At 37.1% G+C, this 27916-nt stretch overlaps 1 protein-coding gene across 1 annotated transcript in view; it reads right to left on the reverse strand.

Annotated features, from left to right (window-relative positions):
* Positions 1 to 27916, reverse strand: part of ADAMTS20 (ADAM metallopeptidase with thrombospondin type 1 motif 20) — a 177520-nt gene that overhangs the window by 9450 nt on the left and 140154 nt on the right. Inside the window, exons 30-37 of the mRNA XM_047867224.1 lie at positions 26564 to 26737; positions 26311 to 26481; positions 21922 to 22122; positions 21082 to 21211; positions 20332 to 20426; positions 20152 to 20246; positions 19279 to 19412; positions 11617 to 11708 (exon numbers count right to left, since the gene is read on the reverse strand). Coding sequence (XP_047723180.1) covers positions 11617 to 11708; positions 19279 to 19412; positions 20152 to 20246; positions 20332 to 20426; positions 21082 to 21211; positions 21922 to 22122; positions 26311 to 26481; positions 26564 to 26737 — 1092 coding nt within the window. The remainder of the gene's footprint in view (positions 1 to 11616; positions 11709 to 19278; positions 19413 to 20151; positions 20247 to 20331; positions 20427 to 21081; positions 21212 to 21921; positions 22123 to 26310; positions 26482 to 26563; positions 26738 to 27916) is intronic.

Raw genomic sequence — 27916 nt, forward strand, 5'->3', positions numbered from 1 at the left:
ATGGAAATAACTATAGTATCATTTAAAAACCTAACTGTGCTAACGCCTCTTATTCAGATATCAAGCTCAACAAGAAATATTCTGTTTATTGGGGTGTCATGGCTCATGGGTTCTAGCCCCACATCGAGCTCTGTGCTGACCGCTCAGAGCCTGGAGCCTGCTTTGGATTCTGTGTCTCCCTCTCTCCACCCCTCCCCCACTCATGCTGTTTCTCTCTCTCTCTCTCTTTCTGTCTCTCATAAAATAAACATTAAAAAAAAAAAGAAATACTCTTTATAATAATTAGCTTTCTGTTAGATATTTCCCATTAGGAAAGTTAAGTGAGAAGAAAGTGTGTTTAATGATTATTGATTTATTTTGAGAGAGAGAGAGTGTGTGTGTGTGTGTGTGTGAGATCATGAGAGGGGGAGGGGCAGAGAGGGCGGGAGAGATAGAATCCCAAGCATGTAAGATCTCACAAACCATGAGATCATGACCTAGGCCGAAATCAAGAGTTGGACACTTAACTGAATAAGCCACCTAGGCACTCTGAGATAAAAATTTTGATTCTACTTGACAGTTACATGATTTAATTGCCTATCAGCTCTCTTGTGAATTTAGTTTTTATTTCATCAACCCTGACCTTGCCCAATTTAACATGTAATAAAAAAAGACTGGATTCCCAGAACTTGGCAACCTTTCCAAAGTAATGGCATCTGTGAGACCTTGTATCAGACTCCCCACATCTCTACGTGGCATTCTCAATTTGCTTCTTTCTAATAACATTAAGTATTTGACAAGATGATATAGCTTATAAGGAGGATGGGTTGTTGGACAAAGTTCATCAGTCTTGACATGGGTTGATCATTTGAGAATGAATAATCTCTATTTAATCTTTATTTAATAATCTCTAGTTAAAGGGAAGTGTTACTAAAAAATCCGTAGGAGTTTGGGCACTTGGTGGCTCAGTCGGTTGAGCCTCTGACTTCAGCTCAAGTCATGATCTCATGGTTTGTGGTTTCAGGCCCCGCTTCAGGCTTTCTGCTGTCAGCTCACAGTCCACTTTAGATCCTCTGTTCCCCTCCCTCTCTGCCCGTCCCCCACTCTCTCTCTCTCTCTCTCTCTCTTAAAAATAAACAAACATTGGGGCGCCTGGGTGGCGCAGTCGGTTGGGCGTCCGACTTCAGCCAGGTCACGATCTCGCGGGTCCGTGAGTTCGAGCCCCGCGTCAGGCTCTGGGCTGATGGCTCAGAGCCTGGAGCCTGTTTCCGATTCGGTGTCTCCCTCTCTCTCTGCCCCTCCCCCATTCATGCTCTGTCTCTCTCTGTCCCAAAAATAAATAAACGTTGAAAAAAAATTAAAAAAAAAAAATAAATAAACAAACATTTAAAAAAAACCTTTAAAAAAATAAATAAAAAATAAATTTTAAAAAATCCATATGGATTAAAAAAAATTGCTGAGAATGCTAAAAGGTTTAGATTACACATCCTTGACTTTAGAACAGGTGTCTGAAGACTTTAGAACACAGTGTCAGGCTTCATAAGGGGGAGTTCATCAAGGTAAGGACTGCCTGGGAAAAGAACTGAATAGAAGATGTGGGTCAGAGAGTCACATTCTGGGAAGTAGACCAATTATGTGATGGACCAATATGAATGAAGGAGAAAAGGAGAAGAATGGACATGCATGGAGCTATCCAGCTTCAAAGATTGAATGAGAATATGAGCCCTCTCTGCCAAGTTATCTACCTTTAAAATATGACCAAGAGAGGAAGTGTTTCTGGAATGGCAACTTGAGGAGCCCTGTGGCCTCACTCTTCGACAAAACAACCATAACTCATAAAAATTATGAAATACAACAACCATTTAAGGTCTCTAGAAATTATCCTAAGGTTATACAACAAATGGAAAAATATTTATTCACAAAAAATCTACTATATCTGGGTAAGAAGAGGGAATGTCTATGACATTTGAACCATGACCTGCCCTTTACTCTTACCTCAGCAGGATGACAGTTTTAGTCTTGATAGGAACACAAGGCTCCATTTCTCCAGCATTCTGTTAAGGTTAAGTTTTCTCCCTGGGAGGGGAAAACTGCCAGCAATTCTCATTTCATGCAGTTCTGTGCCACAGAAGCTCTATTACAGATAAGAATAGCTAAGCTCCCATCGGCCACTCAGTCCCTACTCATAAAACGGAAGATCTACCCCAGGCATGGTTGGCCAAGAACACAAGGCTCCAATCATCCCCATTCAAAATCACTGGTAGGGCAGAGGTTCTATGCTGAGAAGGGCAACCCAAGAAGAGCAGGGGTTACTGCTATGACTCAGGATCCTGCTTATTAAAAAGTACGATTGTTACTCTGAGAAGTTGGCCCTATCCTTAGATCCACAGAACTAGTGCAAAGTTTTTTCCTTAGGATAGAGTCATGATGTTAAGGTCGGAGTGTTCCATAGCTTTTTCTAAGGAGTATGAGCTTATTTGAGAAAGAAATAGGAGAATTTCAAGACTAAAGATGCAACTGAAAACAAGATTTTAATGACACGCAGCTAAAAAGGGAGTGGTGATAGCTCAATGAGAGCAACAAGGAAAATGGTAGATCAAATTGAAGTTTAACAGAGAGAACCAAGGAAAGAGACAGTTAAGAAGGGCTCCTCTTGAGGTCTGACTTGACCTATAATACTACCTTGGCCAGAGGGCTTGAATTTAGCTGGATTAGTCCATGGAGTAATTTACTCCTCTAAGATGTTATTGAAAGAATATAGCAATCATCTAGCAATTAATGGAGTCTAAGAGCTGAGTGTGATATCAATAGATTCAGACCAGTTTAAAAACGTAATGGATATTTTTATCCTTTGGATAAATTCCTAGTAGTGTAATTGCTGGGTCATAGGTTAGTTCTATTTTTAATTTTTTGAGGAACCTCCATACTGTTTTCCAGACTGGCTGCACCAGTTTGCATTCCTACCAATAGTGCAAAAGTGTTCCCCTTTCTCCGCATCCGTGCCAACATCTGTTGTTTCTGGAGCTGTAAATTTAGCCATTCTGACAGGTGTGAAGAGACTCTTAAATACAGAGAACAAAGTGGGGGTTTTGGGAGGGAGTAAGTAGGAAGAGAATGGGTTAAATGGGTGATAGGCATTAAGGAGGACACTTCTGCGATGAGTCATTGGGTTCTATTCTTGAAGCCAAGGCTACACTGTATGTTAACTAATTTGAATTTAAGTTTTAAAAAAGTTAATGCGCAAACTAGGAATAAAAATAAAAACTTGGGGCACCTGGGTGGCTCAGTCGGTTAAGCGTCTGACTTTGGCTCAGGTCATGATCTCACTGTCCGTGAGTTCGAGCCCTGCGTTGGGTTCTGTGTTGACAGCTCGGAGCCTGGAGCCTGCTTCGGATTCTGTGTTTCAGTCTCTCTGCCCCTCCCCTGCTCACACTCTGTCTCTCTCAAAAATAAATAAATGTTAAAAAAAATTTTTTTTTAAATTTCATGGAGAGTTGGGAAAGAGACAAAGAGATCTCAGCTAAAAACACCATCATTCCAGGAGGATTAGAGTGACTGTACATGTCCAAGGCTGTGCCATCCAGGGAGTGACATCAAAGACTGCACACTACAGAGAAAATAGATGTCACCAAAATAGTTCAGCCAAGGAGCTAAGCAAACAAACAAGCAAGCAAACAAGTCCTAGAGGAGAGGGGAGAGGAGATTTAGTGTCCATAGTTACTAAAATACATTCCCTAAAATGCTTGGTTTTCAAGAAAAAACTGAGATATGCAAAGAAATTGGAAAGGATGACTCATTCAGGGGGAAAAGGCAATAGAAACTGCCTTTGACAGGTTTCACATGTCTGGCTGAGCAGTTAAAGACTTCAAAGCCGCTATTATAAATATGTTCAAAGAACTAAAGAAAACCATGTTTTAAAGAAAGGTATGATAATAATGTCTCATCATATAGAGAATATCAATACAGAGACAGAAGTTACATTTAGATAAAGAGCAAAAGGACAATTCTGGAGTTAAAATGTACAATAACAAAAGAAATCACTATAGGGGCTCAAACAGTAGATTGCAGGTAGAAAAAAGAATTAGCAAACTTGAGCAGGTATCAATAGTGATTACATAATCTGAAGAACAGAGAGAAAAAAAGCATTTTAAGAAAAATGAACAGAGCCTCAGAGAAACAAAGGGATACACCATTAAGTATACCAACATATGCATAATGCAAGTACCAGAAGGAAGGGAGAGATACAGGAGCAGAGAATATATTTGAATAAATAATGTCTGAAATTTCCAAATTTGGTGAAACACGTTAATCTATACATCCAAGAAACTCAATAGATTTCAAGTTTGGTAGATACACAGAGATCCACATCCAAATATGTGACAGTAAAGATGAAAGTCAAAGACAAAGAGAAAATCTGAAAGCATCAAGAGATAAATAACCACATACATAAGAACCCCAATAAGATACATAGCTGACCTCCATGTTTTTATCTATAAGCTAGAAGACAGTCGGGTGACATATTTAAAGTGCTGAAAAATAAAAAGTGTAAGTTGAGAATTTTATAACAAGCAAATCAATCTTTCAAGAACGAAGGCCAAATGAAAACTTTCAAGATAAACAAAACAGAGAGGATTTGTCACTAGTAGACCTGTTTTATAAGACATGCTAAAGGAAGTTCGTCAAGCTGAAATCAAGTAACACCAGACATTAATACAAAACAACCAAAGAGTACTGGTAAAGGCAATTGTCTAGGTAATTATAAAAGACATTATGATTGCATCTTTCTTTTCCTTTCTTCCCTTAACTTATTTTAAAACAATTTTATAAACCAATAAGTATATGATTATATTATTGACCTATAATATATAGAAATGTAATATATTTGATAATAATAGCAAAAATGAGGCAGGTGGAAGCAAAGCTCTTTGAGAGTAAGGAAATAACACCAGCCAATAAATCAAATCCACAGGAAGAAAAGAAGAAAACTAGAAATGCTAAATAAAAAGGTTCACATAAAATGCTCTATGAATATGTAATTCCTCTCATTACTTCTCTCATATTCTCTAAAAATCATAAAATTATAGAAAGTTATTATAAAAACGTGATGTGGATTTTTACATATGTAGGTCATGTAACAAATATAACACCAAAAGTGGGAAGAGGAAATAAAGCATATAAAGGAGTAATTTCCTATATTTCACTCAAAATTAGGTGAATCTGAATCTGTAAATCTGAAGTCGATTCTGATAAGATGTATATTGTAACCCCTTAAGCAGCAAGTAAGAAAACAATTCAAAAAATATAGTGAAAAAATTATTAAGGAAATTAAACGTTACACTCAAAAACATTCAATTAAAAAAAGAAAGTGGTAAAGAAGGAATAGAGGAACAAAAACAACTTCAGACATACAGAAAACAAAAAGTAAAATGGTACATCAATATCATCAAACAACTCAATTCAAAGGCAGAGATCCAATAAAGTGCTCTCTATAGAAGACACTCTCAAGATCCAAAGATATAAATAGGTTAAAAGTAAATGGGATAAAATTATATATCATGTACTATCTATGAGCTGAGCGGCCATTCTAATGTGAGATAAATTAGACCTTTAAAACAAACAAGCAAAAAATGCTGCTTCAGATAAAGAACATTTTATAATGACAAAAGTGTCAATATATCAGGAAATTATGACAATTATAATCATGATCATATATAAAAACCCCATGGTAAATGAATAAAATACCAAGTAAATGAAATAAGACTAAAGTGAGAAATAGACAATTCAACAATAATAGTTGCAAAATTTCAGTGACTAGAACAGCTAGGCAGAAGATAAACAAGGGAATGGAAAAGTTGAACAATACTTCAAACCAACAAGGCCTGACAAACATGTATAGAATATTTCACCAACAACAGAATACACATTCTTTCCAACCACATATTGAACATTTTCCAGAATAGCCATATGTTATACCATAAAACAAGACTTAGTGCATTTAAGAGAATGAAGAATACAAAGAGTATTTTCCAATCACAATGGAAAGAACTCAGTAACAGAGGTAAATTTAGAAAACTCACAAATATGTGGGACTCAAACACTACATTTTTTTTAGAGAGAGAGAGAGAGCACAAACAGTAGAGGGAGAGACAGAATCTTAAGCAGTCTCCATGACCAGCATGGAGCCCAATGTGGGGCTCAATTTCAGGACCCTGAGATGACAATCTGACCACGAAATCAAGAGTCAGACACTTAACCGACTGAGCCACCCAGGAGTCCCTCAAACTACACTCTTAAAGAACCAATAAGTCAAACAAGACCTCACAGGTGATAATAGAAAATACTTTAAGATGAATGGAAATAAATACACCACACACCAAAACTCAGAGGATGCAGCAAAATAAGTGCATAAAGGGAAATTTAAAGTTGTAAATGCCTATATCAAAAGAGAAAAAAGATATATCAATAACCTAACCTTCCACCTTAAGACACTGGAAAAAGAACAAATTAAATCTAAAGCAAACAGAAATAAAGAAATTGTAAAGAACAGACTAAAATTTGCTGAAATAAATAAAAAAGAGAAAATCAACAAAATCAGGTGTTGGTCTCTTTGTTCCTAGAAACATATAACCTACCAACACTAAAGCAAGAAGAAATAGAATATTTGAACAAACCAATTACCAGAAATAAAATGGAACCAATAATCAAAAATTCCCAAAACCAAAAATTCAGGACCAGCTGCTTCACAGGTGAATGCTACCAAATATTCAAAGAATTAAACTTCTCAAACTATTCCTAAAAATACAAGAGGAAGGAAAACTTCCAAGTTCATTCTAAAATGCTAGTATCAGCCTAATACCAAAAAGACACCACAAAAAAGGAGAACTATAGGCCAATATCTCTCATGAACATAGATGCAAAAATATTCAACAAAATACTAGCAAACAGAATCCATCAATACATTTAAAAAATCATTCACCGGGATCACGTGGGATTTATTCCTGGGATGCAATTGTGGTTCAATATTCAAAAAAACAATCAACATGATACATCATATCAACAAAGAAAGGATAAAAACCATATGATTATTTCAATAGATGCAGAAAAAGCATTTGACAAAGTACAATATCCATTCATAATAATAAAAAAAAATCTGCAAAGTAAGACTAAAGGGAACATACTTCAACATAATAAAGGCCTCATGTGAAAAATACATAGCCAACATTATATTCAATAGTGAAAAACTGAGAGCTTTTGCCCAAACACCAGGAACATGACAAGGATGTCCACTCTCGCTACTTTTATTCAACATAGTACTGGATGTCCTAGTCATAGCAATCCGACAACAAAAAGAAATAACAGGCATCCAAATTGGTAAGGAAGAAGTAAAACTCTCACTATTTGCAGATGACATGAGACTATGTTCAGAAAACCCTAAAGACTCCACCAAAATACTACTAGAACTGATAAATGAGTTCAGTAAAGTCACAGGATACAAAATCAATGTATAGAAACCTGTTACATTCTTATATACTAATAATGAAGTAGCAAAAAGTGAAATTAAGAAAATAATCCCAATTGCATTTGCACCAAAAACAATAAAATATCTAGGAACAACGAAGTAAAAGACCTCTACTCTGAAAACCAGAAAACACTGGAAGAAGAAGAAAACACTGGAAGAAGTTGAAGACAACACCAAAAAATGGAAAGATTCCATGCTTATGGGTTTGGAGAACAGATATTGTTAAAATGTCTACACTACCCAAAGCAATCTACAGATTTAATGAAATCCCTATCGAAATGCCACCAGCATTTTTCATAAACATAGAACAAATAATTCTAAAATTTGTTGAATAACCAAAGCAATCTTAAAAAGGAGAAACAAAACTAGAGGTATTACAATTGCAGATTTCAAGTTATATTACTGGTACTGACACAAAAATAGGTCCATAGATCAATGGAATAGAAGAGAAAACCCAGAAATAAACCCAAGATTATATGTTCAATTAATCTTTGACAGAGGAGGAATGACTAAGCAATGGGAAAAAGAATGTGTCTTCAACAAATGGTTCAGGGAAAACTGGACAGCTACATGCAAAAGAAGGAAATTGGACCATTTTCTTGCACTATACCAAAAATAAATTCAAAATGGATTAAGGACCTAAATGTGAGGCCTGAAACCATAAAAACCCTTTAAGAGTGCATAGGCAGTAGTTTCTCTCACATTGACTGTAGCAACATTTTTCTAGATATGTCTCCTGAGCCAAGAAAACAAAAGCAAAAATAAACTATTGGTATGACATCAAAATACAAAGTTTCTGCATAGCAAAGGAAACAATCAACAAAACTAAAAGGCTACTGAATGGGAGAAGGTATTTGTAAATGATGTATCTAACAACGGGTTAGTATCCAAAAAACTTATACAACTCAACACCAAACAAACAAACAAAAAAACCCAATAGTAAATAGCAAAAGGCATGAAAAAACATTTCCCAAAGAAGACATACAGATGACCAACAGACACATGAAAAGATGCTCATCATCCCTCATAATCAAGAAAATGCAAATAAAAACCACAATGACATATCACCTCATACTTAACAGAATGGCTAAAATCAACAACAAACATACTTAACAGAATGGCTAAAATCAACAAGAAACAACAGGCATTGGCAAGGTTGTGGAGAAAAAGAGAGTACAGTTGGTAAAAAGGCAAACTGGTGCAGCCACTGTGGAAAACAGTATAGAGGTTCCTCAAAAAAGTTAAAAATAGAACTACCCTATGATATAGTAATCACACTACTGGGTATTTATCCCTAAATACAAAAACACTAATTCAAAAGATTCCATGCATCTCTATGTTTCTTGCAGCAGTATTTACAATAGCCAAATTATGGAAGCAGCCCAAGAGGTGAAATATATAATGGAATATTACACAGCCATAAAAAGAATGAAATCTTTTTATCTGCAACAACATGGGTGGATCCAGAGAGTATAATGCTCATTGAAATAGGTCAGAATGACAAATGCCATATGATTTCACTCATATGTGGAATTTAACAAAACAAATGAGCAAAGAAAAAAAGAGAGAGAGAGACAAATGAAGAAACAGACTCTTCACTTTAGAGAACAAACTGATGGTTACCAGAGGAGAGGTGGGTAGGGGAATGATCAGATGAAATAGGTGATGGGGATTAAGAGTACATTTATCATGATGAGCACTAACTAACGCATAGAATTGCTGAATCACTATACTGTACACCTGAAACATAATACTGTATGTTAACTATTAAATGTTAACTGGAATTAAAATTGTTAGAAAATGAAAAATAAGAATTAATTATTTATAATCTCTCCCAAAAAAGTAGAAGTGGAGGGATTACTTCCCAATTCATTTTACAAGGCCCATATTTCCCTGATATCAAAACTGGATAAGGACCTCACAAGAAAAGAAAATGATTAGGTCAATATGCCTTATGAAAATAGATGAAAAATTCCCAACAAAGCAAATCAAATCTAGCAACATATAAAAAAAATATACACCAAGGCCAAATGGGATTTCTCCCAGGAATGTTATTTCAACATACAATAGTCAACCAGTGTGATATACCATATCACCACAATAATGGACAAGAGATACAGGATTGCCTCAATACATGCAGAAGTATTTCAAAAACAAACATTCTTTCATTATAAAACCACTTAAATTAGGAATAGAAGGGCACTTCCTCAACTTGATCCAAGGGATCTGTAACACATCCACAGCTAACACACTTCATGATGGACTCAATGCTTTTCTCCTAAAATCAGGAACAAGACAAGTATGTCCACTCTCGTCACTTTCATTTAATACTGCTCTGGAAGTTTTAGGCAGGGTGATGAGGCAAAATGAGAAATAAATGGCATCCAGATTGCCAAGGAAGAAGTAAAACTGTCTTTATTTCTAGATGGCATTGCTGTGTACATAGAAAATTCCAAAGAATCCAAGAAAATAATTATTATAACTAAAAAATGAATTCAGCAGGGTTGCAGGATACAAGACTAATTTATAAAAACCATAGGCAAAAATTCGTGATTTGTTTGGGCCCCAGATCTTGGGGGTCTTTTTACTGGACAACTCTCCCTTGTCAAAAGCCTTCTTTAGCTTGAGCTGGAATCTTCTGCCCTATAACACGTACTGACCTCACCCCTCTTTCATGGAGCTCTTTAAATATTTAAAGATAGTTACCATAGCTTCCCATTCTTTTCCTAGCTTCCTTTATTTTCCTTATGTGACATAATGTAAACTCTCCTTTTTTTCCCCTGGTTGTTGCCTCCTACACTCCTAGACAGATTAAAAACTTACCTTTTCCAGACAGAGATTTAAAATCTTTTGGTGTTGATATTGTGTTTGGGTACTTTATGATTATACTGGGTGGTTTAGAAATTACTCCATAATCTATGTGAGTCATATTGAACTTGTGGTGGTTGAATAAAACACCTCGGTCTTTTTCATATGACATCACTATGTTCTATTTGCATTTCTGTACCTAAAATTTAGAAATTTATTTTTTCTTATTCATTTGAGTCCATAGTTCTAGTGTCTTTTGATCTCCTTTAAGTGTCCTTTTATAATATAGAAAACGCCTTCTCTTTTTAACATAAGTATACCTTCTCTGTCAGATGGTTAAAATAGTGAATGGGAAATTCCAAGATGAGAGGGCTATGGCAAACCATTAGCCACTTCTCTTGAAAATATCAATATTATAATTATTACCTCTTGTGCATGATTTTTGAATTAGTTATGAATCTGCCTAACAATGCTACATTAATCTAGCTTACATTTCTCCATCTTATCCTAACACTGTTGTTCACATAGACTCTAAAATCTCTTGTTAAGGGGTGCCTGGGTGGCTTAGTCAGTTGAGTGCCTGACTCTTGATTTCAGCTCAGGTCATGATTCCAGGGTCTTGGGATTGCTGCAACAGGCCCTGTGCTTAGAGTGGAGCCTGCTTAAGATTCTCTCTCTCTATCTCTCTTTCTCTCTCTCTCTCCTTCTCCCCTCTCTATTCCTTTCTCCCCCATTTTTTTATTAAAATAAAAAAAATTCTAAAAATGGGATAGTAAATTTCTTCTAGAAAGCATACTCCACACTGGAAATCACAGAGATGGCATAAAGGGTATGTGAAGAGAACTCTGGATATAAAAAAATAAAATAAGAATAAAGTCATTGAAATATACTATTTCACAAATAACAGAAAGTTACTCTGGGTCTGGTACACACCCAGACAGCTAATATAGCCAATGTTAGCAGCAGTATAAGAAAGTCACAAGCTTGTGATCCAGTTTTTTACTTTGTTATATACATACGTTCATTTCCACAGACTGGGTAGAAAGATTAAAAATGAAAATGCATCATGGAAGGAGAAATAGGCTCTGAATAATTTGAAAATCCTCGCTATTACACCTCTTAAGCAAACTTAAAATTGGCAAAGGTATTTTTCCTCCAAAATGTATCTATAACCTTTGAAATAAAATTCATATAGGAAATTCATATTTTCTATTTACTTATGTTTCTTGCAATATTATGGTCAAGAAAATTAAGAGAAAGAGTATCCTTTTTTTTTTACAGTGAGGGAAAAATAAACAAACATGACATACCTGTGGACATCTGGCAGCACTATAGCAATCGCCAGCTGTGGCAAATGGCACTGCTTTTCCAAATATTGTCTGGGAAAAAAGAAGGTCTGTGGCTAAAAAATAAATGAACCTTTTTAGTATTGAGGCATTGTATACTTTCCAGTCTTCACTGCAAAGCATACAGTCATTATATTACATTCTTAAATATATTTATATAATTAATTCAAAGTTTTAAGCAAATATTCTACAAATTATACTACATAACATATATCAGGTTTTCAATAAATAATTTTTATTTTATTTTAGTAATTTATTTTTTAATTTAATTTAATTTTTTTATTTACATCCAAGTTAGTTGGCATATAGCGCAACGATGATTTCAGGAGTAGATTCCTTAATGCTCCTTACCCATTTAGCCCATCCCCCCTCCCACAACCCCTCCACTAACCCTCTGTTCTCCATTTTTATGAGTCTCTTATGTATTGTCCCCCTCCCTGTTTTTATGTTGTTTTTGCTTCCCTTTCCTTGTGTTCATCTGTTCTGTGTCTTAAGATCCTCATATGAGTGAAGTCATATGATATTTACCTTTCTCTGACTAATTTCGCATAGCATAATATGCTCTGGTTCCATCCATGTAGTGGCAAATGGCAAGATTTCATATTTGAAACCATACACACACACACACACACACACACACACACACACACACACACACACCACATCTTCTTTATCCATTCCTCCATCGATGGACATTTGGGCTCTTGCCATACTTTGGCTATTGCTGATAGTGCTGCTATAAACATGGGGGTGCATGTGTCCCTTCGAAACAGCCCACCTGTATCCCTTGGGTAAATACCTAGTAGTACAATTGCTGGGTCATAGGGTAGTTCTATTTTTAATTTTTTGAGGAACCTCCATACTGTTTTCCAGAGTGGCTGCACCAGTTTGCATTCCCACAAGAAGTGCAAAAGAGATCCTCTTTCTCCACATCCTTGCCATGTATAAATATACATTTTGTTGCCTGTTGTTGCCTGAGTTGTTAATGTTAGCCATTCTGACAGGTGTAACCTGGTATCTCATTGTGGTTTTGATTTGTATTTCCCTGATGATGAGTGATGTGGAGCATTTTTTCATGTATCAGTTGGCCATCTGGATGTCTTCTTTGGAGAAGTGTCTATTCATGTCTTTTGCCCATTTCTTCACTGGATTGTTTTTTGGGTGTTGAGTTTGATAAGGTCTTTATAGACTTTGGATCCTAACCCTTTATCTGATATGTCGTTTGCAAATATCTTCTCCCATTCCATCAGTTGCCTTTTAGTTTTGCTGATTGTTTCCTTCGCTGTGCAGAAGCTTTTTATTTTGATGAGGTCCCAGTAGTTCATTTTTGCTTTTGTTTCCCTTGCCTCTGGAGACGTGTTGAGTAAGAAGTTGCTGCGGCCAAGATCAAAGAGGCTTTTGCCTGCTTTCTCCTCAAGGATTTTGATGGCCTCCTGTCTTGTATTTCGGTCTTTCATCCATTTTGAGTTTATTGTGTACGGTATAAGAAAGTGGTCCAGGTTCATTTTTCTGCATGTTGCTTTCCAGGTTCCCAGCACCATTTGCTGGAGAGACTGTCTCTATTCCCTTGGATATTCTTTCCTGCTTTGTCAAAGATTAGTTGGCCATACATTTGTGGGTCCATTTCTGGGTTCTCTGTTCTATTCCATGATCTGAGTGTCTGTTGTGCCAGTACCATACTGTCTTGATGATTATAGCTTTGCAATACAGCTTGAAGTCCATGAATAAATAATTTTTAAATAAAAAATGTTTATCTCAAAAATTACCCTAAAAATGGCAGGTACATGAGTAATTAATCAAAAAGTTTTAAAAACCAAAATGCCGGGGCGCCTGGGTGGCGCAGTCAGTTAAGCGTCCGACTTCAGCCAGGTCACGATCTCGCGGTCCGTGAGTTCGAGCCCCACGTCAGGCTCTGGGCTGATGGCTCAGAGCCTGGAGCCTGTTTCCGATTCTGTGTCTCCCTCTCTCTCTGCCCCTCCCCGCTCATGCTCTGTCTCTCTCTGTCCCAAAAATAAATAAACGTTGAAAAAAAAATAAAAAAAATAAAAAAATAAAAAATAAAAACCAAAATGCCTTATTATATTTTACATAATAGTGAACATCTAAAATAAAGTGGGGTCAGGAGCAAATTACAGAAGAAAAAACATTAAAGTTTAACAAATTATGACAAAGCAACACATAAGTGCTTATAGACCACATATATTTATACATATATGTATCTATGCATATATATGTGTATATGTAAATAATGTATATATTACTGCATTGTATTATCATTTTCTTTTGAATCTTACATTTGCTAAAATTGTTAGCAAAACTTGTTTAGCAATAATGCTGTATGAAGTATCAAAAATAGAGTCATTGGATCAAAAACAGGTTGGAAGGAACCCTAAAATCATTCTTGAATCACTTAAATAATATTTCAATCAACAGTCTTCCAGTTAGTGGATGTCACCTCCACTAATGTTGTTTTAAATCACTTTACTTTTTTTTTTAATTAAAAAAATTTTTTTAATATGAAATTTATTGTCAAATTGGATTCCTTACAACACCCAGTGCTCATCCCAACAGGTGCTCTCCTCAGTACCCTCCTTCCTCTCCCTCCCACCCCCCATCAACCCTCAGTTTGTTCTCAGGTTTTAAGAGTCTCTTATGTTTTGGCTCCCTCACTCTCTAACCTTTTTCTTTTCCTTCCCCTCCCCCATGGTCTTCTGTTAAGTTTCTCAGGATCCACATAAGAGTAAAAACATATGGTATCTGTCTTTCTCTGTGTGACTTATATCACTTTACTTTTCATGACTACTGCATTACTTTTCATGACTACTGCATGCCCCCTATGATGACACCAATCCCCTAAAGGCAATCCCAAAAGGCAGCATTGCTGGAAATACATCACCAATGGCAGTTTCCAAGACTAGGAGGCTTTCAGTTACGTGCCAGAGTCAGCTTGTGCCAAATCATGAGCACCAGTTGGGTGTGTCTCTTCCCAATTCCATGTACAATGAGCTCATGTTGGTAGCTTAAAGTTGGCATGGTGGAAATATATATAACTACAGACACTGGCAAATTCTACAAATCAGATGTTGTTTCCTGGTTGTTAAATGCTGGTTGTTAAACATTTATCCTCACACCACTGCTTATGCTGGCACTTACGGGTTGGGCGGAGACAGAGCAAACACAACTTTCAAATCAAGCATGCTTTGCTACTATCTTCTCCATCATTACCCTCGTAACCCACAGATAGCTCCATCTCAACATACCCAAACTAAATGCACTACCTTTTTCTCCAAACTTACTTCTTTTGCTATATTTCCCATCTCAATGAACTGTGTTACCATCCATTCTGTTATTCTGGAAATCTTTCTAAATATTGTATGCTGCTAATCCCCATATTCCTTCTGTTAGAAAATCCTAAAAAGTGTACTTCTTTAAAATTTCTTGAAGGCCCTCTCTTCTGAACCTAGTCCCTACTCTAAGCCCTCAACACTTTCTATCTGGATTATTATATTAGCTTCTTAACTATTTTCATGAATAAAATTTGTTCTCCTTCCAAGTGTCTTTCCTCCTGCTGAAACTTACACCCAATTGTTCTCATACCTTATAAAACTCGACTGTGTAGTTAGCATACACTGTTCTTCATGATCTGCTCTCTGGGAACTTCTCTAACAAGCTACCATCCCCCAACATCCATTATTTTACGCTTGGAGAAAAATGGACTTTTTATTCTTTTTAAAAATTTTTTAATGTTTATTTATTTATTTTTTTGAGAGACAGAGAGACAGAGCACAAGCAGGGGGAGGCAGAGAGAGAGGGAGACACAGAATCCAAAGCAGGCTCCAGGCTCAGAGCTGTCAGCACAGAGCCCGATGCTATGAACCGTGAGATCATGACCTGAGCCAAGGTCAGATGCTTAACTGACTGAGCCACCCAGGTGCCTCTGGATTTTTTGTTCTTTAATGAAACCAAGATGATTCACATTTTCCAGGCTTTTGTTCCAGGCTGTTCCCTCCCCCTGAAACTCCTTTTCTCTGCTTTGGTTAATTCAAATTTATCTTCAAGATTTTCTCAAGATAGTTTCTTGAGGAAAGTTGAAGACTTTTCATTCAAACAATATTTATTCAGAACCTGTGGTATATTGAATATTATTTTAATTACTCTAAGCACACATCATTAGAGGACATAGAGGCTGATGGAACCGGAGTCCTACCAGAGTGAGACAGGTAATCAAGTAAATACCACATTATGTTAGGGGTGATAATTGCTATAGAAAAATTAAATCAATTAAAACAAGAGGAGAAAGGGAGTTTAGGAGTGCACACTGGTCCAGGATGGCCTGATTGAAAAAGACAAAACTAAGCAGAAATCCAAAAGGAGTAAACCATACAGGTAACTGTGCCACAACTGTTCCAGGCAAATAGAACAAAGTGCAAAAGCCTTGAGGCGAGAGTATGCTTGAAGTGTTCAAGAAACAGCAAAGAAACGAGTGTGTCTGCAACAGAGTGCACAAGGAAAGAGTGTGGAAAGAGAGAGCAGAGAGGTGTGGAGGTGGAGATATCATGTTGAGTTTTGTTGACCATTGAAAGTATTTTTTATTTTCCTGAGTCAGATGGGAAATGTTTGGAGAGTTTTGATCAGAGTTCAAGGTTGTCAAAAAGATGAAATGGGGTAATGTATAAGATATGACATGGCTTATGTTTCATAGGATCACTCTGGCTTCTCTGCTGAGAATCTAGGTCAGGAGGTGGGAGAGTCATGCAATAATGAAATAGCAATACTATAATTTTAGTAGGCATGATAACCCGGGTGAAAAAATGGTGTGGACTCAAACCAAGATGGCAGCAATGAGGTAGGGAGAAAGTAATTTTTGATAGGTGTCTTAGCTCAGGATGCCCTAACAAACCACCATGAACTGGGTGGCTTAAACAACAGAAATGCACTTCTCTAAGATCTGGAGGCTGGAAGGTGTAGGTCAGTGAGCCCGTAGGGTCAGGTTCCAGTGAGGGCCCTCTTTCTAGCTTGTATATGGTCACCCTTCTCACTGTGTCCTCATATGGCAGAGAGAGAGCTCTGGTGTCTTCTCTTTTTTTTAAAAGGGCATTAATCCTATCATAAGGGTCCTACCCTTATCTAAACCCGATTATCTCTCTATTACCAAATATCATCACATTGGGGATTAGGGCTTCATCACATGGATGTTGGGAGACATGATTCAGTACATAGTAGCATGTATGTTAGAGATTCATCTGACAGAATTTGATACTGGATTGCATGCAGGTGTGAGAGAAAGGGAGAAGCTAAGATGTTGCCAGATTTTAGCTGGAGTAACTAGGAGACTATACGTGCCATTTACTGAAATGATAAAAATTTGAGATGGAAGGAGTGGATGTGGGAAGAAATACTGAAGGCAAAGTTTTGCATACTTTGAGTTTGAGATGCCTATTAGGCATTCATGTGGATTTGCTGAGTCAAGAGATGAATATTAGAGTTTAGGATAACAGTCCAAATTGGAGATATATATTTGGGACCATCATTTGAAACCTATAAATAGAAAGAGATTCCCAAGGGGTGACTGTGTCCTAAAGCTTTTCAACATGCTGTAGAAGATGAAGAGTAGCCAGTCAAGGCGAGAAACAGTGAGAAAGACAGGCGAGAGTGGCCAGGTCAGGCACAAAGTGATGAGAGCATGGGGACCTGGATAAAATGCTGCTGATAGATCAAGTGAGATGAAAACTAAATTTGTCACTGGATTTAGAGAAATGGAGATAGACCTGGTGATGTAAGAGAGAAGGGAAAGTGTGCTGAGAAATGTTCTTGAGTAGGTACAATGTGATGAGCCTAGAGCACAAGAGAGAGGTACCTTAGGTGGGAGCAGGAATAGTTCATTCACAGTAAGCAGGAGAGAACAAAGTCTGTAAGTAAAGGTTTGGGTAGGTTGCAGATGGCGTGGTTGTAGAAATCCTGTTCCAGTTGTTCTTACTTTCTCAGTGAGATAGGAAGCAAGATCATTAGCAATGAGTAGATAAAGTGGAAGTGTTAGAAATTTTAGAAATTTGCAGCAAGAGGAGAAGATGTTCGGCATTTAGGGGGTTGGGGGTGGGAATAAACTAGGGGAGGACAACAAGATTACTCAGCAGCATGAAGGATTCTCATGAGCTTAGTAGCCATGCATTTAGGTGAGAGCAGTGAGAAGAGCAGTGGATGAGGTACTGCACTCATGTTTCATGTTGCAAGTGCATCAGAGAGGAAATATTTAACTGAGACTGGTTTTTGACACCCAACTGTGAGGAAAGAAAAGAGAGACTAGGGAGTTGAAAATGTATGCATTCAACATTTTATCCTTAGGACCCAGTCTAATGCCTGGCAAATGGCAGGACTGTTCAATAAAATCATGAATTATAACAACTTAATAAACAGCAAATAAGTTACCAAGTTCCCCTTATGTACTTAGCAATGCTACAACATACATTATTAATAACAACCAGTATTTACAGAGCATTTACTATATGTAAGGCACTTAATAGGTATGTTACAAGTATTATCTTTTAATCATCACCAGAAAGGAAAAAAGAAGGATAGAAAGAAGAAGAAAAAAATCTGAGAGTCAGTTTCTCACTATACAGATGAAGGAATTTAGGTTTAAAGAGATATGCCCAAAGTTAGGTAACTGGTAAATGGATGCAAAGAATTTACTCCCAGGCGTTCTAACTCCAGAATTGTAAACATAACAGTAACAGTGGGTGTTCAGTAAATGGTAGCTATTATTACTAACAATAGTTCATCATATGACTGTGATTTACAGATGATGTACTCATGCATCCTCTGTCTCAATGATTTTTGTTTCTTTTTATAGTTTATAAAACTATAAACTGGTTTTATAAACATAGTTTATAAAACTATGAAACTGGTGATTCAATTGCAATTTACAGTTTCTGTTTCTGAAATGAACTTCTTTGCCTTTTCTGGTAGGAATGCAACGTCCAGGATGGCAGGCTGCTTCATATACAGTGTGTATCAGGTTTTACAAATATGTTTTGATTTGGCTATACTCTGAATTACTTCCTAGAAAGGCAGCAGGTCCAGAATCTGGGATCTGTGGGTGGGACTTTATCTCTAAATGCCAGTTACTAACTGTATGCATTGAGACAAGTGACTTAACTTTATAAGTGCATCTTAATTTCATCACTTGCAACGATGTGATGCAATTCTGCCCTGACTAGTACAGAGTTATAAAAAAGATCAAATGAGACAATTTATGAGAAAATACTTGACAAATTGTGAACTGAAACTGATGTTAATAATCACTCCAAGCCCTGCAAAAAGCTTATACAACTATGTTGAGGATATTAACTTCCTTGCCCTTAATGTAATTGAGGATTTTAAGACAAAGGGTTGTATCTTGGAAAGGCAACATCTTATCACTGTCATTACCACAACGTTTTTATTTAGGATCCCCATGGTCCATGTCACTGCTAAGAAATTATGTAGCTAATAACTTCTTTTAAAACTTTAGGTAATTGTTGCACAATGTGAGGCCGTTCTCTATACTTCAGCTATCATATACACCAGCATATTGTTGGAATTTCATTCGCAACTAGCGGCTTTTCATTTTAGAGTTGCAGCACTTACTTTTAATTTGCATGGAACTGAGATCAATTCTTATTTTGCTGAAAACAGTGTGTCCAGCAGCCAGGTAGTCATTTTTACACTCACAGTCTTGCCTCCTACTTCCATTAAAAGGACATTCATATGGATTTTGTAGTCTGAAACAACATTAGAATAATTGTAGTATGCAGTAATTATCCCATCATGTAGATAAAGGTAAACTTTGGAAGTAGGAGAGTAAAAGATACACTTCTTCAATATTATAGTGTCAGTAAGCTAAATGAGAAAGATGTAAAAATCACCAAAGATTAACATCTGATTCTCAATGGGAAGTTCAAGCATGGTTTATGGAAAAATATTTCAGCTATAGTTCTCCTAGCTTTTATTATTGTTATTAATTTTCTTTCCTTTTCTAAGTTTATTTATTTCTTTTGAGAGAGAGAGAGAGAGAGAGAGAGAGAGAGAGAGAGCGCACAAGCTGAGGAAGGGCAGAGACAGAGGAAGGAGAATCCCAAGTAGGTTCTGCACTGTCAGCATGGAGCGTGATGTGGGCTCAAACTTACAAACCATGAGATCACAACCTGAGCCAAAATCAAGACTTGGTCGCTTAACTGACTGAGCCACCCAGGCACCCCTTATTAATTTTATTTCTATTAAAATAAACATAGCTTTTAAACTCTTCTCTGTTGTCCCACGGCTCACCTTCTGTGAGCCCATGTTAATATTCAAGTCTTTATTAAATAGGCCTGGACAACATCTGGTTTAGGTCCTAACATGTTCACCTGCTCCTAAATTACTTGCCCCACTTGTGAGCTATTCTAGTATCACTCTGAAAGCTGGAACTTCTAATTCTCTTGGTGGACCATAAAAATGCACAGATAAGTCAAAATCTCATACCTAACACCATACACTTCAGAAAAGTTGTCTTCTTCACCTTTAACCAATGATATATATTCCTTGGGGTTCTCCAAGTGCATGCCTGTGCAATAGATCTAGAGGGAAAATACAAACATCTAGAAAAGGTTTCTCCAGTCAACGGCCAATGTTAAAATCAAATACAAACTGCTTTCAAAATACCTTTATTATTCTTCCCTTAATGTTAAGGTAATAGTCACCATCCATGGTAATGTTGCTTTTCACTTGGATTTCTTTGCAGCTGGTAAATGTTTTACCTTCAAGAACAAATGAATACATATCAATAATGAACAAAGAACAAACAGCATGAAATTAGCTCAATCATACTAAAATTGTTATACTCTGAAAAAAATAGACATTCTGTTTTGTGGAACGCATGACTACTACAAATATTTATTTTCAAAATTGTTTTTAAATTTTTTCTGCTTATGGGACGCCTGGGTGGCTCAGTTGGTTAAGCGATCTACTTCAGCTCAGATCATGATCTCACAGTGCGTGGGTTCAAGCCCCGTGTCAGGCTGTGTGCTGACAGCTCAGAGCCTGGAGCCTGCTTTGGATTCTGTGTCTCCCTCTCTCTCTGCCCTTCCTCCACTCACACACACTCTCTCTCTCTCTCAAAAAATAAATAAACATTAAAAAAAATTTAAATTTTTTCTGTTTATTTATTTTTGAGAGAGGGCAGGGAGGGACAGAGAGAGAGGGAAGGACAGAATCTAAAGCAGGCTCCAGGCTCTGAGCTGTCAGTGCAGAACCTGACGTGGGACTCAAACCCACAAACCATGAGATCATGACCTGAGCTGAAGTTGGACACTTAACCAACTGAGTCACCCAGCCACCCCTATTTTCAAATTTTAACTAAAACTTCCCAGGAACACCCAGGTACTAGGTAGATTTTTAAAGTCTATTACTTACAATCATTGACATAACACTTCTTTTGAGCATCTGGTTTTAAACGCTTTAAACATAAGTTACTGGACCGACCATTTATAGACATGCATTCCACTCTTCTCTCCATTTTCCCAGCTCCACAAGTCACTGAGCACTGTGAACAGGGTACAGTGATAGATAATGTTAGATAATAAGGCCAGTAAACCCATATTTTCTCCTTTCAGACTAGGCCCCTTTGGAACAAACTGGTGATCCATAGTGGCTAGAACTATTGCAGATACAAAAATATCCTGGAGGCTGGACAATCACAGGTGAAAGTAATCCTTAGGCATGACCCAGAATCTATTATTTCTCAGTTACTGTCTTCTTTTCATTTATTTTGTATAGTTATATCAACAGTATATCGTAAATACTTGATAAGCATTATTGATGATGGTTATTAAGACTATAAAGTTTTTTCTCATGGTTAGATGCTAAGATTACAAGGCAATATTCATTCACTTGCTTTCTATCAAATAGAGAATGGAATATAGTGCCAATGACTTTCATTACTCATACATCCGATCTATTTGCTTCTTCACTTAACCAATAAATATTTCTTAAGCTTCTACTCAAAATGCAAACCACTGTGCCAAGTTCTCTGAGGAATAGCAATAAATTATTAGTCATGGTGCTTGCTTAGACCATGGCAGGCAAATATAGAAAGCAGGCAAGCATAGAAAAAGAGATACTTATACAAGAAACTGATAGTGGTTTTTAGACAAAAGCGGTATGAGACAATCTAGTTAGCGATGCAGATTACCAGGCATACTAAACCTAGAAAGTCTCATTCAAAAGGTTTTAAATTCATAATTATATACTGACCTTGCTCCATTTTCCAACTTTCCAAGTGGCCACATGCAAACAGCTCCTAAAATTGCATTTGTAAACCTGAGGGGAAGGCAGAACAGGGCATTCTCGATAGTCTATCGGCCAAAGCTGATGAAGCTTATATTTCTCAGTAGACCAGACTGCAATGCAGTATGTAATCCTTTGTCGGTAACTAAATCTGCAGTTACCTGCACACTGAAAAATATACAATTATAAGGAGAGAAAAAGATGCCCTTAATCTTAATTAGGGCCTATGTTTGCCAGGTGCTTAATATATACTGGACTATAATCTAATTTATTAGCCTCATTTACAGATGAGTAAACAAATGTTCAGAGACATTGGATAACATTTCCAGAGTTGTACCAATAAATGGAAAGGATGCAGATTCCAGCTAGACTGTCTATTTGTAGTGCCTGTGCTTTTTTGCTTTTGTTTTCCATTACATTGCTAACAGTTTAACTGGATGAAGCTTTATCTCCTGAAAGTCACAGCTTCAGAGAAATGGAACATATTACGGGTTCTTATCTAAAATAAAGAACATTTATTATCCTTAACTTACTAGTAATTATATATAAGTTAGCATACATTTATCTTAATATATATACTGTGATATATAATACCATTTGACTAAAACAGGTAAGTGATATTATTAAAGATGAAAAATAGACAAATATATTTGTTTCCAGCAATAATGGAGTGACAAGAAATAAGTTGCCTTCTAACCTGAAGCAGCAGAAACGTCTGGACAAAATGTATCAAACGATGGCTTTTAAGACATTGGACATTAGGCAATAAAGTATAGTGATACCCGGGAGATGGAATTAAAACATCCCATATGGAATTATGGAATTCCATAATTCATATGGAATTATGATCCCATAATTGCTCTAGCCTACTATTTTGAGAGTTTCCAGATCTTGGAACAAGAAAAGGAAACACAAGGGGACAGCATGGTTCCAACCAGTATACACATACATGTGAGGACACTAACCGAGGCCAAAGAATGAACAAACCAGAAGTCTTACCAGAAATTACTATATCTGGTACTCACATGAGACCAAATATAGTGCCTGTTCCCTCCAGCTAGACTGGAAAATCTTATATACATGGGACAATAGGTAGAGTACTCAAAAGGGTCTCGCCACAGTAGAGGGGAATAATTAACCTTAGATTAAGCAATGTACTAGCCTGACCTAATAAATCTTAACAGCAAGGCAAGAAAGGATCAAATGGTTTCCAGACAGAGTAACTTCATTCCAGAATGAAGCTCAAAATATATGCATATGAATAAAAAAAATAGCCAACAGCCAAAAAGGTAAAATTCATAATGTCTAATATGCAATTTAAAAAATTAACTGGCATGCAAATAAGCAGGAAAATATAACCCATAATGAGGAGAAAATCCATCTATCAAAAGAGGTCAAGAGGGGGCAGTGAAAAGTAGGACCTCTAAAAATTCTCTCCTCCATAACAGCAATGAGAAAACTGGCAAAATTTGTCAGAATTAACTTTTCCAGAACTCTGGAAATTAACCAAAGGCTTGCAACAATCCAGGAAGCATTTATTTAATAAACAAGCCTAAATTTCAGGATGAAGAGGGAGCTTTGTGGTGTTTTGACTTACCCTACACCTATTTTCCCCTCTCTAGCTCCACAGTAGCCTTGAAAGTCCAGAGCCCTGCAAACATGGTGAAAAGAGCAGCCTGGTAGCCACAAGAGAGGCACAACTGGGTTGGACATTTTTCAAATCCCCCTTTCCACAGAATTGTCATAATTTGAATTGCTTGATGGCTTTCAAGAAGATCCCACCTGCAAGGCTTTCTTTCATTCTTTCTTCTTTCTTCCTTCCTTCTTTCCTTCCTTTCTTTTTCTTTTTTTCTTTCTTTCTCCCCTCCTTTCTTTTCTTTTATTCCCTTTTCTTTTCTTTTCCTTTAACTTCTTTCTTTCTTTCTTTGACTTGACCTGACTCAGTGCTAAAAGCCTTTTTCCCCTTAGGGACATTTATTGAACCCAATTAAAAGCCACTGTTTAACTTTGCAGCTCCCAGAACAGGGATAACAGTTGGAGCAAAAAATAAGCCAGATAAAAAAAAAAAAAAGGTTAAGAGGAAAATCTGGGAAATGAGATGTCTGTAATGGCAGTGAAAAGCTCCAATATATTCATAGAAATCTAGAAAGCTGTGCACATGCATAGGTGTGAGTTCATGTCCCGGACTGCACACATGCTCGGGAAGCACCTGGGACAGGCCTACATTTTCACCTCTGGTTGACATCCAGGCCATGCACAAAAGCAGGACAGTAAGCTTAAGGACGAGTTGTCAATTATCTGGCTGAGTGTTAAAGGTTCCTACACAAACAGAGATTCTTGGCAAAGGCTGGAGATTGATTCCAGGTGTCTAAGGAAATCGCAACCCAATCATTAGCTCATAATTAAACTAATCAAGCAAAACTTCGGTGATTACATGTGACAAAGAGTACAGACTTTACAGTGAGTTTAAAAAAGAAGTCATTAAATAAGAAGACATCAACAACCATATGTGCTGGGGTGGAGGGAGAAAGAATAGAACTATAACAAGAAAAGAGATTGAACTAATAAATAATAATAATAATGATAATAATAAACTTCACACAAAGGAAAGCCTAGGACCAGAGGCTTCACTGGTAAATTCCACGAAATGTTTAAAGAAGAATTAGCATTAAACTTTCCAAAACTCTTCCAAAAGAAAGAAGAGTAAGGGACACTTCCTAATTCATCCTATGAGGCCAGTATAGCCCTCATACCAAAACTAGACAGACAAAGATATGATGAAAAAAAAAAAGGAAGAAAGAAAGAAAACTAGAGAGCAATATCTCTAATGAATGTAGACACAAAAGTCCTCAACAAAACATAAGCAAAACAGTTCCAAAAACAGATAAAAAGGATTATACACCATGACCAAGTGAGATTTATTCCAGGCATGTAAAATAGATGGGATTGCAAAATGGTGCAGCAACTTTGGAAAACAGTTTTGAATTTCCTCAAAAGTTAAACAGTGTTATCATAATACTCAGCCACTTTACTCCTAGGTATTTGCCCAAGAGAACTGAAAGAAATGCTCTCAGCAGCATTATTCAGAATAGTTCAAAAGTGGCTCAACCCAAATGTCCATCAACTTAGGAATAAACCAAATGTAGCATATACCTAAAATGGAATACTATTCATCCATAAAAAGGAATGATGGCTGATATATACTACATCATGGATGATCCTTAAAATACCATGTTAAGTGAAAGAAGCCATATAAAAAAGACCACATATTGTCTGATTCAATTTATATGAAATGCCCAGAACAGGAATATCCATCAATGTAGAATGCAGGTAAGTGGTTGTCTGGAACCAGGGGGAAGAAGGCAATGAGGAATGACTACTATTGTATATGGAGTTTCTTCTTGGGGTGATAAAATGTTCTAGCTGTAGATCATGGTGATGGTTGCACAAACTTGAGAGCATAATAAAATTCCCTCAGCTGTAAGTGCACACACATAGACATTAGAATTAGCAGAGAAGGAGATTAAAGAGTTATCAATAACTGTAGCATACTCAAAAAGTAGAGACATGGAAAATCTAAAAAAGCTGAAATCAAACTTCTAAAGATAAAAATTATAGTCCCTGAGATTAAAAAAAAAAAAAACTGCATGGGGATTAATGGCAGATCAGACATCACAGAAGATTTTAGTGGACTTGGAGATATCCATATCCAGATATCCAACTGGATTAATGTTCAATAATAAAAAGGGATAAACTATTGATACATAGTACAACCTGACTGAATCTCAAAATACTTAAAGTCATCAAAATCATGAGACAAAAAGTAGTTTGTATGGTACGATTCCATTTACACAAAACCCTAGAAAATGCAAAATAATATAGTAAGGGATCACTAACATGGAAACCACATTAGGTTATCTGTAGTTGGAAGGGAGAGGGGAAGGAATTATAAAGTCACACAAGAAAAATTTGGGGGGTGATGGAGATGCTCTTCATTTTGAATATGGTAATGGTTCTATGGGTGTATACACTTCAAATATGTGTGGTCTATTGTTTGTCAATTATACCTCAAGAAAGCTGTTTTTAAACAGCAGGCAATTCCTCAGGGCCAGTTTGCCAAACTGTTCCTGGTGGTTGCTTTGGCCGCAATTGAGACTTGAGAACCGAGCTAGAGTTGAACATACATGCTGCTATTACTCTCTCTGCACCATCCATGCGTGGTTCCATTGCTTAGATTGCTCTGAATACCACTATCTGGCCCCACAAATTTAGACCCAGTTTCAACCACATCAAATGTTAGACTCAGTTGTTTTTAGACTCAGGAGCAAAACTTCTTAACTTTTTTCTTTGCCTTACCTGTGATGAGTCTCCTGTTACCACAATATACTTGCAGGAAGGGTTCCTGCATTTCTTGATTGAAAGAGGTCTGGTGGAAGGTTCACAGAAACTGTCATTCACTTGAATGTTTTGTGCATCAATGCACTTCACTTGCCGATGTGTCTCTTTTTTATGACATGACGTTGAACACTAGAGGTGCAATGACAAAATGGGGTTTTTTTCTGTCAGTCTTTTATGCAGTGTCTCTCAAAGTTTACTTCTCAATACTCACGTTCAGCCACTCTCCTGCCACCCATTGGTACTGCATGCAGTCCTGACGCCAACATTGCCGCTGAAAATCAGGCCGGGTGGATCCAGCACACATTTCTTCAGCCACCCGACCAACGCCTCTCAGCCGACAGTACACATCCCTTTGCTGAACTCCAGGACCACAGGTCACAGAGCACTACAAAGACGCCCGAGTGAGTTGAACAATTAGCGAGCAAATATCAAATTAGGTAAAGATAGCAAAAGAGTGCCATGGCCTATTTTCTTGTTTCTTTGAAACATAGCCTGACATTACATCAGGCATTGGGTAGAATAGACATGCAATCAGTATTTTTAAGGCTGTCTGGGGTGAAGCATCTATACAAGTACGCAAATAGATTTTTATATTGTGGTACCTACTCAAGCCTTTTGGAAACCATGACAAACTATACAAGAATTTATACCAGGCACTCCATCCCAGTTGAAAACTATTCTGACTTCAACATTCTTAATATCTATAAAACTCACTGCACAATGAAACTATTCTACTACATTGCTTTTAAACATCACTTAAATCCTGAGACTGTATGCATAATCTCCCTTAAAGGAACAATAATTTCCAAGATTGTGTGAAGCTCACCTTTATACTTGCACCATTACAGTTTGGGGATCCAAATATTTGCTAATCTGTTGATTCATGATTGTGTTTCAATGGACAAGTGTTTGGGGAAGCTGGTTGTACAAACTGTAAACTTAGACAATCTTGCCATAGCCTCTCAGGTTTCCTTTTTCTCATCTGTTCAAAGATTTTGTGTTATTTGTAAAATTTCATAGGATGTGTCCCTAGATTTATTGCTAACAACAGTTCTGGACCTGTGACCAGCAGCATTGAGGACCTGAGGCTCAGAGATGGTAAGTCACTTGCCTGTGCTTCTGCCTCTATAAGGCAAGATGAGGGGCGCCTTGGTGGCTCTGTCAGTTAAGCATCGGACTTCAAGCTCAGGTCATGATCTTACGGTTCGTGGGTTTAGCCTCACATTGGGCTCTGTGCTAACAGCTCAGAGCCTGCAGCCTGCTTTGGATTCTGTGTCTCCCTCTCTCTGCCACTCCCCTGCTCACGCTCTCTCTCTCTCTCTCTCAAAAATAAATAAACATTAAAAAAACAATTTAGAAGGCAAGATGAAGTTCAGTTCTTTCTGACGCCTTACCCTAAGCTGTCCTTGCCTTTGGGGGATGGGGAAGGAGCTGGTAACCTCTCTGGGCCCTTGCAGTTCTAGAATGCCAGCTCATATTTACAACACAGCTTGACCACAACCAAGAGCTGTGGTGCCAACATTAATAAAGTATGGAGAACGCCCAGTGATACTGATAAAATTTG

The sequence above is a fragment of the Prionailurus viverrinus genome, chromosome B4 (assembly GCF_022837055.1).
Source record: "Prionailurus viverrinus isolate Anna chromosome B4, UM_Priviv_1.0, whole genome shotgun sequence".
Classification (NCBI taxonomy): Eukaryota; Metazoa; Chordata; class Mammalia; order Carnivora; family Felidae; genus Prionailurus; species Prionailurus viverrinus.